Here is a 13,176-nt window from a genome sequence, read left to right as displayed (position 1 = left end):
ACTTTGTTAACCAACACACACCGACCCAGGGGGTTTGATACTTTAATTACAAACTCAGTAGACTTAACAGGTAGAGTCTTATTGAATACTAAGGTCTCACACACATAAGAATGAGTCAAACCAGGATCAATCAACGCAATAACATTAGTATCATAAAGAGTGAAAGTACCAGTAATAACATCTGGAGAAGAAGCCTCCTCTCGAGCTCGGATAGCATATGCTCTGACAGGTGCATGAGCCTCAGATCGAACTGCTGTGTCCTTTGTTCCTCTCTGACTACCACTTACATTACTCAAATGCCTTGGCGGTCTACCCCGTACTGACACATTACTCGGTCTGGTATTCTGCACAGTATTTTGATCAGCTACCATCAGACACTCTCGAATGAAATGATCCTTTGAACCACACTTGAAGCAAGACCGATCATGAAATCTACAATCTCCAGGATGCCATTTCCCACAATGCTTGCACTCTGATCTATTTTGTCAAACACTACCAACGCTAGCAACTGAAGTAGCTCGTGAACTCACAGGGGGTCGATCTCGATCATACTTAAGAAACCCTGCAGTAACTTTAGATCGACTATGATCCTCTCTGAATTTCCTTGAGGTCGACTGGAAGGATTTACTAAATGATCTTTTATGAGAATCTCGAGCTTCATAGTCAGCTTTCCTTTTCTCTTTCCCAAGCTCCTCAGCTTTACAAGCTCGCTCAACAAGTACTACGAACTCTTTTATCTCAAGTATACCAACTAACAGTTTAATTTATTCATTCAGCCATCTTCAAATCTTTTACACATGATAGCTTCAGTCGAAACACACTCTCGAGCATATCTACTGAGTCTCACAAATTTCTGCTCATATTCTGTCACTGTCATACGACCCTGTTTCAATTCAAGAAATTCCTTACGTTTCTGATCAATGAATCTCTGGCTGATGTATTTCTTACAGAACTCAGTCTGAAAGAATTCCCAGGTCACTCGCTCTTTCGGAACTACCGATACTAGTGTATTCCACCAGTGATATGCAGTGTCCCGTAGCAAGGATATGGCACATTTCAAGCACTCATCAGGGGTGCAAGATAACTCATCAAACACTCGAATGGTATTATTAAGCCAGAATTCAGCTCGCTCAGCATCATCATCATCGGTAGCTCTGAACTCTTCGGCCCCGTGTTTTCGAATTTTATCAACAGGAGGCTTAAGTAATCTCATTGGATCACTTACTTGAGGTATAATAGGAACCGAAGATAGATTAGTCGGGGGTGGAGGTTGTTGTGCAACCGGATTAGTTCGGACATATTGAGTAAACCAGTCATTCATCATTTGGTAGAAGGCTTGTTTAGCCTCTCCCTCCTGGTTACTCGAGATCGGTTGAGAATCTACCGGCTCTGTCCCTTGTGCGGGAGCAGGCGCTATACTCTCAACGTCATCAGCTACGGCTCGATCGGGATCCATTACAATACGAAACATATTTTTAGATATCAGCAATCATCACACTATCTCGGTATAAAAATTATGGCATGTATAGCTAGACTCATACACACTACGTTAGTCCAAGAATCGACTAAACCGTAGCTCTGATACCAATAAAATGTAACACCCCGACCCGTGTCCATCGACGGATTAGAGTTACGAGGCATTACCGATCAAAATTTAATATCATAAATCAAGCAATTATCCAAACATTTATGTCATTTCAATTTACTAACTATACTACATATAATACACATTATTTTCAAATTAGGCTTAACTATACTAATTTATAAAACTATTTACAAATATGCTAAACACATCACACTACCATATAAATAACCGAAATTTTTGCATAAGCTTAAACATCATATATATATATCAAATAGATCACAACCATAAAACCAAACTTAACCAAAATGAATAAGCCATTTTCGCATGGCTCAAATTCACACATCCTAAAATTAAACATATAAACTAGACTATACATGCCATAGGTTCGAATTCAAAATTTATAAAATACCAAAGACAGTCGATAGTGTGATAGACTATGCTGATGATCCCCGAGCTCGTAACGCGACTCCAAAATCTATAAAACAGAGTAAACAAATACAAACACACATTAAGCTATTAAAGCTTAGTAAGTTATACGCAAAAAAAATTAAAATTCATTTATATATAAATGCATAATAATACTTATTCCATCATTAAGATAAAATAAACCAAATATCCTAATATTTCGTACCATCTAACACTATAAAAAAAAGATCACATTGTATTTTCATATAAACAAACCATATGGCCAAATACACATAAATATTTAGCAAAGCCAAATATTCAATAAATCATTATGTCAAAACATGCTTATATTCAAATGGTAAACTCATACAATATATTTCATTTGAAACTATTATCAAATTATAACAATCAACTTACCTTAACACTAATTAAGCAAATGGCTAACACATACCTGAATAATTTAGCTTTTACTATTACTCACATAAGATTTTTATAACATAGAGACTTGTATAAAACACCGGCATAAAGCCTGCTAGGCACAAAGCCCGATACATTCCACCGGCACAAAGCCTGCTAGACATAAAGTCTGATACATTTCACCGGCACAAAGCCTGCTAGACATAAAGTCTGATACATTTCACCGGCATCAAGCCTGCTAGACGTAAAGTCTGAAACATCTTATTTTCAAACTATATATATATAGTATATAAAATCCATGTATAGAGATTCAGCTCAAAATTCATTACTTATATTTTTAAAACACATGGATATATAAATCTCCATCACCAAATCTAACTTGATAATTCAATAATTCAACCAAAACATATTTGTATATATAACCTCATACTTTTGATTCTACTACTAATATCATAAGATTTAACTTATGATATACTATGTGTCTTTAACATTCAAACATATTAAGATAATCTAAGCTAATAATTTCATACCATTTATTCAATACAAAACTTGTACATTTGCATATACGTTCACATTTGACTTCATGTATACATATATAATTCCAAACCTAATTTCAATTCAAGAAATTATACATGTACATTTATACATATTCGAATCTACCGTATAAATATATAAATTCATACTCAATTTCAAAACATAAACTTATACATATATATATGACATATCTAAATTCAATACACAACACATATATCTGCATACTCATTCGAATCTATATATATATACAATTATAACATACATATACCACAAATCAAATCCAAGAGTTTATATATAAATGTACTTATATAATCATTCAAACCTTATACATATATATATACATATGCCTTATACATATCTTTGATTAATCTAATAATTTATACATGTATATACTTATACATCCTTTATACTTCAACTAAATTTAAAGGTTTATATAAGTATAAACCTATATATATATTCAAACATTAATAATACATGTATATCATTCATACTTTATTTTATTTCAATCAATATGCCTTTAAATTTAAGTTCAACAAAATACAATACATTTACGTACCTATATATCGATTTAACAACATTAAATAGCTATTAGACTTACCTCGGATATCAGCGGACACGATCGACTACTCGACTACTTTCGTTTTCCCCCGATCCAATTCCGTTTTCCTCGTTTCTTGATCTAAACACATTTAAATTTAACCTTTTTATTCATCAAAATATTCAATTAACTCCAAAAATACATAAATGGACAAATTACTATTTTGCCCCTGACATTTTACACTTTTTACAATTTAGTCCATTTTTGCACAAAACACAAAATACATAAATTTTGCCCACATTATGTTAGGGCCGAATATTTCATAGACCCATATAGATCCTTGCATGTCATTTATTTCACCTTTTAGTCCCTCAATTAAATATTTTTTTTACAAATTAATCCAAAATAATTAAATTCATCAAAAATTCAAGAACACATATTATAATCTATCACATATCTTTCATATTTCATCATCAACTATTACCAAGCTCAAGTATTCATAAATGGCATGTCTCAAAATCACTATCAAATTCTAAAATTAAAGCATGGGCTAGATATAACACGAAGCAACGATCAGAAAAACGTAAAAATCATCAAAAACCGAAACCAAACATACCTTAAATCAAGCATCAAAGATGGCCGAATAGCTTGGTTCTTCTTCTTTTATTTTCTTTTCTTAGTTTCGAATAGATGATAAGGAAATAAAAGATGATGGTGGTCTTTATTTGTTTAATTATAATATTATAATATACTATATATTATAACATTTATAATTAATATAAAAACTATATATATTATACACATAATGCCGCCCACTATTCTTTTTAATGGTTAAATTGCAAAACTAAACCTCCATATTAAAAGAACAACCATTATTCAGCCCCTTTTTAAAAATAACCATTAAATTTTTATTTTACGCGATTTAATCCTTTTTATTTAATCGGACACTCAAACGGCGAAATTAAAGCACGAAATTTTTACACTAGTAAATTCACGCATAATAAACACAGAAAATAATATTAAAATATTTTTTTGACTCGGACTTGTGGTCCCGAAACCACTATGTCCGATTAGAGTCAGAACCGGGTTGTTACAGAAAGAGTCATGAGTGATAACAAATATTTAAAAATCATGAATTTGGATATTTTATTTTATTTTGTTTATAATGAAATCTATATATAAAATTTTTAGAGAGTCAAACATCTGTTATTCGAAATTAAGCCTTAACTTAATTGATATTGTTGTTATCATAGTAATAAAAAAAGGTGTAAGTTCGAGCGTATTTTAATCATGTATTTTTTTCCTATATTTATGAGTTAGGAATGATTATGGATAAAAATATGTATTATATAAAAACAATTGGTATTGTTAGAAAAATATGGCTTCAAGTGCGCATGTTTTTTTTAAGCATGGTATAAAATAGGGTAAATTATACCTAATGCACTAAACTATTAGTAAGTTTGTATTTTGCCCACTCAACTTTAAAAAGTTATAAAATAGTTATTGAATTATTTGAAAATTTTTATTTAAGTCACTAAACTATTAAAATCGTCACTATATAGCTTTTTTTGTTCACGTTGTTTACGCCAATCAAAAGTTCTCATTCCTCTCTCTATTACAATTCGGTTTTTTTTTAAATAGCTTCGGATTTTACAAATCTACAAAAACAAATTTCAAATAAACTTTTTTCCAATCTTTGACACTGACCGTTAGATTAAATTAATTTTAAAATAGATTATTTCACATGTCGATGGGTACTAATCCACCGTATTAATTATCGAATCATCACTGAGAGCTCATTAAGTAATTAAAAAAAAAAGACTTAATAGTCTATAAAGTCAATAACTTAAATAAAAACTTTTAAATAATATAATGACTATTTTATAATTTTTTAAAATTAATTAATCAAAACACCTTCCTTCCATCCGAAAAATTGAAACAGAATATTCATGATTACACATACAGCAGTTCCTTACATTTCTTTAGCTGACTCCAACTCCACCTGATTTTCCTTTAACACGTGATTGAGAAAGAAGGATGAACATCAAAACCTGCCAAACCCTGTTCTGTTGTTTCAACCCAAATTGTTTACCGATTCACAGAGGAAGAGGACGAAGAAGTTGGGACCCAAGAAGATAGTACAAGTTGACTAAATTCATCCACTTGCTGGACCCTCAATAGTGAAAGAAAAAAACAAACGTCATAGTGTCCCACTTGAGTTGACCCAGTAAACTGGAAGGTTTATAGAAATTTCAGGTTCCTTTTTTCTGTATATTTTCTTCTTCAAAAAAGGAAGGAGCCTTTTAATTTCAAAAAAAGGGGCCTGGATTTTGTTGTACGAAATGACGTCGTTTAGGCGTATCTTCGACGAACAAAGCAAGTAATTGGCAACGAAATTGCATTAAATTGGCCGAAATGGTAATGACTTGACTTAAAGGTTGACTTGGCTCTTTATAAATTTTGCTCAACGTTAAAACTTTTCCATCATTCCCTAACCCTCTTCACTTCTAAGTTCCTTCTCTTTCCATCTCTCATTTTCTCCCCAAAGCTCCAAAATGAAGGTTAGATTTTCATGTCTTTAATTTGTTATTAATTTTATTTATCTAGATAAAATAATACGTACTCCTTTCATTTTCTTAAATGTCGACTTAAAGGTTTTGTTTTTCGACAGAAAATTGTGTTGAAGTTGGATTTGCATCACGACAAAAGCAGACAGAAAGGCATGAAGATAGCCTCTGGTCTTTCAGGTATTATATCTATTAACACATTCTACAAACCCTAAATCTTGAACCTTGCAAAAAAAAAAACCAACTGTTTTTTTTTTTTTGTGTGTAGGGGTTGAGTCGGTTGCAATAGACAAGGACCAAAAATTGACAGTAATAGGAGATGTGGATCCAGTCAAGGCAGCGATGAAATTAGGCAAGTTATGCCATACTGAAATAGTTTCGGTCGGACCGGCAAAAGCGCCGGAGAAGAAGAAGGAAGAACCCAAGAAAGAGGAACCAAAGAAAGACCCACCAAAAGAACTTGTACTACAATACTCGTATCCAATGATGTCACCCTCCATACTATCCTCCGTTTCCGGATTATTACTGTAAACCTATCGAGGAACATCCACCTGCTTGCATTATCTTGTAATTTTTTTGGTGTTTTAGATTTCAAAATTGTAATATTATATAATAATTAATAAATAAGAAAATTAAAAGAAATATCTTTTCTAATTTCTTTAAGTACTGTCAATGTTAATTTGCAAAAGTTCTGGTTTAGCCCGGGCTAGTTTTTTTAATTTCTAGTTCCATTAGTTACAGTAAAAAAATTTAGAAAATTCGAAATTAAATTTTATATTTTTACGATAGTTATGAAAATGTAATTTTAACATTTTAATAGTTTATATATTTATAATTTTTCAAAGATTAAATCAAAATTGAGGAGATAAAATACAATTTTATCATTATTGATTTAAAATTTTATAAATTATAAAAGGCTTAAATTAAAAAAAAAAACTCTTGCAGCCTTCTAGCTCCGCCCCAATAATTAATTCAAATTATGGTTTCCTTATGTAAATATTTTCAAATTTTGGTTTCGTCGGGTTGATTTTAAAAAATTGGTCAAGCCTCAATATTGACCTTGACACTTTATCATAATTTGACCTCTTTACTTCTACAATATTATTAGTTAGTCTAAATGATTAATATTGTTAATTATTTTAATCACGATGGAGAAGTTAATTTTTCTTAAGAACACAAATTCAACTGAAAACAAATATCAAATAAGTTCAAACATGTGTTTTTTATGAAAAAAATCATAATCAATACTTTCAACGTTATTTTTATTATTATTAAATTTTAAAATATCACACCATAAACTTTAATAGGAGTTTAATAATGATAACAACAAGACTTGATTTTTTAAATTCGAAAAATAAATATACTAAATGCAAAACATATGAAATTTAGAGCTGATTCAAAACATATTTTAACCTTTAAATTTTCCTTTTGAAATTTGACATAAACAAATAAACAAACAAAAACATATCAACTAGAGTTGAGCAAAATCCGATTTAATTTAAAAAATTCGGTAAAAATTTTAAAATTTGAATTAAATAGTTTGAGTTATTCAGATAAACTTGAATAAAAAAATCAAAATTTTTAGTTTAACTCTAATATGAATTACACAATTTGAGTTATTCGGAAATTCGAATAAGAAAAGGTAAAACTATGTCGTTTTGATAAATGTTTACCTTTTTAAAGTCAAAACCATTAAGTTAAAAAGCAAAACTAGTCGTTTTGATAAATATTTACCCATCAGCCTTAATTATGTAGTTAAATAATCTTGTACTTTGTCTACTAGTTAAATAATCATTCCATGTAAATGTAACATTTAGTATAAATAATATGATTTATTAAATCGACTCAACTTGTATTTTTTTGACTCAATTCAAAAAAAATTCAAATTGAGTTCAGTTACTAAAATATGATTCGTCAACTTAATATTTTTTTTACTCGATTTGACTTGACTCAATCGAATACTCACCCCTAATGTCAATTAGAAAGGGGCTGGCATGGGCTCCGACCCCCCAAAATGTAAAATTATTATTTAAGCCCTTAAATTTTTTAAAAAAATTTTAAGTTAGTGAAAATAAAATTATACTTTAACCCTTTCTAAAATTATAAAAATTCGATTTAATTCTTTAAAACTTATAAAAATATAAACTACAAAATTTTAAAAATTCATTTGTCCCCTAAAGGTTGTTCTGGCTTTGCAGTTATGTCAACCATACAAATTAAGAATAAAAGGAAATATAAACACTTGCGTGTATTTATATATCACAGTGACGGCGTTCTAGTTGGCCAAGTAAAGTAGAAGGTTTATAGAAGTTTGAAAATTCCATGTTGTTTTCATAGATATTTGCTTCTTCAGAAAAGAAGGAATTTCAAAAAAAGGCGGTTGATTTGATTGTAGGAAGCGACGACGTTTAGCATCGGCGTATCTTCCACGAACAAAGCAAGTAATTGGCAATGACTTGACTTAGGCTTCATTTGGATGGGCGATTGACTGCGGTGCGGTGCGTTTAGCTTACTTTTTATTTCACGCTACAGTATCACTACAGTATTTAATCTCACCGCTACCACTGTTTTTACACTAACAGCAGCTAAACGCACCGCCTATCCAAACTCACCCTTAAAGGTTTGACTTGGCTCTGTATAAATTTCTCAAACTTAAACCTTTTTCCATCATTCCCAAAGCCAAACCTGCTTTACTTCTACATCTCATTTTCTTCAACTTTTTGCTAAAAAATAATCCCCACAGCTTGAAAATGAAGGTTAGATTTCCATTTATTTAATTTGTTACTTTCAGTTATTGTGCAATTTCAAAAAAAAAAAAAACTGAAACTGGTATTGTTTTTGTTTTTGTTTTAAATTATTATTATTATTACAGAAAGTGGTGTTGAAATTGGAGCTACACAACGAGAAATGCAAACAGAAAGCCATGAAGATAGCCTCTGGTCTTTCAGGTAATATTATATCTATTACCACAAATTCGACAAACCCTTAATCTTGAGCATTGCCAAAAAAAAAAAAAACTAACTGGTTTTTGTTGCTGTTGTTGTTGTTGCAGGGGTTGAGTCGGTTTCAATAGACAAGGACCATAAATTGACAGTAACAGGAGATGTGGATCCAGTTAAGGCAGCGCAGAAATTAGGCAAGTTATGCCATACTGAAATAGTTTCGGTCGTACCGGCAAAAGAGCCGGAGAAGAAGAAAGAAGAGCCCAAGAAAGGGGAACCAAAGAAACCAGACCCGTATACAATGATATATCACCCATTTACAGCTCAATACTACACTCCGGCACCCAATTATTATGCTTGCTGCACACCTGTCGAGGAACATTCACCTGGTTGCGTTATTTCCTAAAGTTTTGGTTTTTTAATTATCAAATTCATATTTTTATATGAATGAAGAAGAAAAACACAACTCTTTTCTCCCTTTCCGTACGGTATGGTGGGTTTACTGTTAAGTTTTTGGGTTTTACAGAATACAGATGCTGTAATTTCTTAGTAATGGGAAATTAAATTACTATTTTCGGATATTTTATGATTGTGATAGTAAATTTTTCTTTTTATATTCTTCTTCAATTTTACATAAATTTGATTAATAACAAATTTAGCTCTTATAATTTATACATTCTATCAATTTAGTCATAATAAAACAAATTTAACACAATATTTTTTAGAATCAATATCAAATTAATAAAATATATAAATATTGAGGGTTAAATTTATTATTATACCAATCATATTTATGCACCATTGACTAAATATATTAACATTATGATTAATCTATACTTAATTGCTCACTTCCAAATTTAGTAGGGAATAAATTGCTTTAAGTTTTTTTCTTTTAAATGAATTAAATTGCCCAATTCAAAAGTGAGAGAGACTTTAAGGACTTCTTACGTAAAATTTTCCAAGTGTGTATATTCTCATCTTCAAAAAAGAAGACAAATGTAATAATAAATTACAGTTCTCATAATTTGTCATTTTGCATTCTTATTTAATTTTTAAAAAATAAATAAAATCATTTTTTTAATGAAAATATTAATTAAACAATTAATCTTAACGATTTTAGTCCTGACCATATGGTAACAAATAAATTTATTTGGTTAAGTTTTGTAATTAGTCTTGTATAATGCGTTAGTTATAGACTTAGTTCACATTCACCAATTGGAACATTCTTAGTGATTTTATCTTTTGAATTTTAAAATTTTAGTCTTAATACAAACGACAATATTTAAATTTATTAATTGATTTTTTATAAGTAATATGTAAAAATAACAAACTGACATAGCATTACACGTGTAATAATAAGTTTGACATGTCAAATTTTAAAAATAACATAACTTAACAAATTTAATGGTTATCATTTAGTTACGGCTAAAACTTTTAAATTCTAAAAGTACTAAATCAAAAATCGACCTTAAATCTGCAACTTATGCAAAGTAAAAGACCTAAAGCAGAATTTGACCTTAAATTATTGTTCCATCACTTTCCCCTGAGGTAACAAGGAAATTGTACGGAAGTAAAATTTCAATGCATACAATCATTAAAATTTGAAATTTATAAAATTCAATTTTTTATTGGGCATAATTTAAGTTAATACATAGATAATCACTCGGATAAGATATCAATATTTAATTAATTTTTTAAAATTTAAAATTTTTAAATATAAATTCAATATATTTTAAATTTTAAATCTAATTCATCTCAATAATCTTAAACATTTTTTTGCAATATTACTAGAATGGAATCAAATCAATTGGATTATGAAACTCTGATATAATAATTTAAACAAAAAGAAAAAATCGTTCTCTGGGCGAATTGCTCGAAATTAATAAATAAATAAAAATTTAAAATTAAATTGATTTAACTAACTTATATTGTTATAATTTTATAGAAACCGAGTAAAGTGGAAGGTTCCACTATCAATTTTTCAAAGCGACCTTTTTTTGTTCTTCAAAAGTGAAGGCGGCCCTTTTGCTTTCAAAAAGGTTGATTGCGTGAAACGACGTCGTTTGGTCGACGTATCTTCCACGAACCTGAAGGAAGTTTTTAAGAAAGGCAAGCACCCATGTGTATAACTTGACTTCAGTTTGACTTGTCCCCTTATATATTCCGCAAAAACCTTCAGCAATTACCCGTCAAACCCAAAGCTTCTCCTACACTTCTACTTTCCTCTCTCTTTTTTTCCCCCTCTATTATTTCTCTTTCAATTTCTGTTACACAAATTATCCCCAAAGCTTGAAAATGAAGGTTAGATTTCCATTTCTTTAATTTGTTTTCTTACATAGTATAAATATATATATATGTTTACTGAAACTGGTTCTGCTTTCTTACAGAAAGTGGTGCTGAAATTGGATTTTCACGACAACAAAGGCAGACAAAAAGCCATGAAAACAGCCTCTGGTCTTTCAGGTATTGTATATTTGTATCTGTTATCGCCAACTTAAAAGACCCAGATCTTGAAGCCAGACAAAAAAAAAAACTAACTTAACTGAATTTTATTGGTGGGTTGCAGGGGTTGAATCAGTTGCCCTGGACAAGGACCAAAAACTCACACTCACGGGAGACGTTGATCCAGTCGTGGCAGTAAGGAAACTAAGGAAGGTATGTTACACTGAAATAGTCTCGGTCGGACCGGCGAAAGAGCCGGAGAAGAAGAAAGAAGAGCCCAAGAAAGATGAACCGAAAAAACCGGCGGATACGAGCAAAGATCCGCCCAAAGGCGCGGTGGTACAGTACGTTTATCACCCCTCAATGCCCCAATACTATCCGCCGGTACCCGATTATTACAGTTACGGTAAAAGTGTGGAGGAAGATCCGGCTGGTTGTGTTATCTGCTAAAATTTTTGTTCTTTGTATATGCATATATTAGTTGGAAAACTCAATGAAGAAGAAGATGAAAAACAAAAATAAAAATAAAACACATTATGGATTGGTTATTTTTCTTTTTTAAATTCTGTTTTTGTACAGCATGGTGGATTGATTTTAGTTTTTGTTTTCACATATGTTGTATTCTATTTTTATTAGTAATGGAAAATTAAAATCATTACTTTTGCGTATTTTATTTACGATGGATTGAATTTTATCTCGAACAGTACGTGTATTGTTATCAATTTAAGAAGGCGTGGATTTATAATATTAGCGTAAAGAAATCAAAACCAATTTCGCAGACGGTAATTATTTTTCTTTGAATTTTAAGCTCTTGTTAGCATCATTTTCTGCTTAGGTAACCAGGAATTTGTAGAAAAGGGTGAATTTATTAAATTTATATGTGGTGATGTGTACGATAATAATTGAATTAGCTGGTTTATTCATTAAATTAGTAAAATAATTATATGAATCCAATCATTTGTTAAATCGAAATGATCGAATTAACAAATCAACAATTTGAAGGACGCGTTGAAAGGTGTTGAGATTTGGTCTACGATATATATATAAATATATACTTTTCCGCTTGACACAAATTTTAAATGGGTAAATTGCACTTAAGGTCATTGAATTATTAGTTAATTTATTTTTAGATACATAATTTTAAAAAGTTATAAAATAGTCATTAAACTATTCGAAAAGTTTTTATTGAAGTCACTAAGATTTTAAAATCGTTTTTGTATGGCCTTTTCTGTTCAAACTACCTGCGCCAATTGAAAACTCTAATTTTTCTCATTTTCTACAATTTAGTTTTTTTTATGAATAACTTTTAAATGTCATTGACCATCGGTTCAACTTAGATTTAATGTATGTTCTTTCTACTTTACAATTGATACTAATTCACCACACTCGTTGAATCGTTACTTTGAGCTCACTAGTCGGACTTTAAAAAAAAAAATTTAACAGTCAATGACTTAAATAAAAACTTTCAAATAATTCAGTGACCATTTATAACTTTTTAAAATTGAATAACCAAAATATAAATTTACTGATAGTTTAATGTTGTTAGGTGTAGTTTACCTATTTTAAATTTATCTTAAAGCCTCAAAGAAATATTATTGTACCAATTAGATCTTTTTATAGTCTTGTCATTAGTTTAAGAATTAAGCATAACTCAAATCTAACCTAAAACACATTCATCAAATTGTAAATACAGTGTATTTATTATATTGACAACTTAAATATGAAGGTGTTAAAAAATATATTAAA

At 30.1% G+C, this 13,176-nt stretch overlaps 3 protein-coding genes across 4 annotated transcripts; all 3 read left to right on the top strand.

The window, feature by feature from the left end:
* The first annotated feature begins 5,882 nt into the window (after positions 1–5,882).
* LOC107947687 (heavy metal-associated isoprenylated plant protein 39) lies at positions 5,883–6,688 on the top strand. The gene is made up of 3 exons (XM_016882260.2): positions 5,883–6,040; positions 6,151–6,226; positions 6,315–6,688. Exons 1-3 carry the CDS (start codon positions 6,035–6,037, stop codon positions 6,575–6,577), a joined length of 345 nt encoding a protein of 114 aa, XP_016737749.2. The 5' UTR covers positions 5,883–6,034; the 3' UTR covers positions 6,578–6,688.
* Positions 6,689–8,678: 1,990 nt separating this feature from the next.
* Positions 8,679–9,560, top strand: LOC121211195 (heavy metal-associated isoprenylated plant protein 12). The gene is made up of 3 exons (XM_041083699.1): positions 8,679–8,802; positions 8,919–8,994; positions 9,099–9,560. Exons 1-3 carry the CDS (start codon positions 8,797–8,799, stop codon positions 9,392–9,394), a joined length of 378 nt encoding a protein of 125 aa, XP_040939633.1. The 5' UTR covers positions 8,679–8,796; the 3' UTR covers positions 9,395–9,560.
* On the top strand, positions 8,786–11,943 carry LOC121202845 (heavy metal-associated isoprenylated plant protein 12). Of its 2 annotated transcripts, none has more exons than XM_016881949.2 (3): positions 8,786–8,802; positions 11,376–11,451; positions 11,555–11,943. In XM_016881949.2, the coding sequence occupies exons 1-3, from the start codon at positions 8,797–8,799 to the stop codon at positions 11,878–11,880; spliced, it is 408 nt and encodes a 135-aa protein (XP_016737438.2). In that variant the 5' UTR covers positions 8,786–8,796; the 3' UTR covers positions 11,881–11,943. The 2 variants fall into 2 exon arrangements, with proteins under 2 accessions (XP_016737438.2, XP_016737437.2); XM_016881948.2 differs by lacking the exon at positions 8,786–8,802 and adding an exon at positions 11,126–11,289.
* The last annotated feature ends 1,233 nt before the right edge of the window (positions 11,944–13,176 follow it).

The sequence above is a fragment of the Gossypium hirsutum genome, chromosome A12, assembly GCF_007990345.1.
Source record: "Gossypium hirsutum isolate 1008001.06 chromosome A12, Gossypium_hirsutum_v2.1, whole genome shotgun sequence".
Taxonomy (NCBI): Eukaryota; Viridiplantae; Streptophyta; class Magnoliopsida; order Malvales; family Malvaceae; genus Gossypium; species Gossypium hirsutum.
This window is presented reverse-complemented; position numbering and strand designations above follow the sequence as displayed.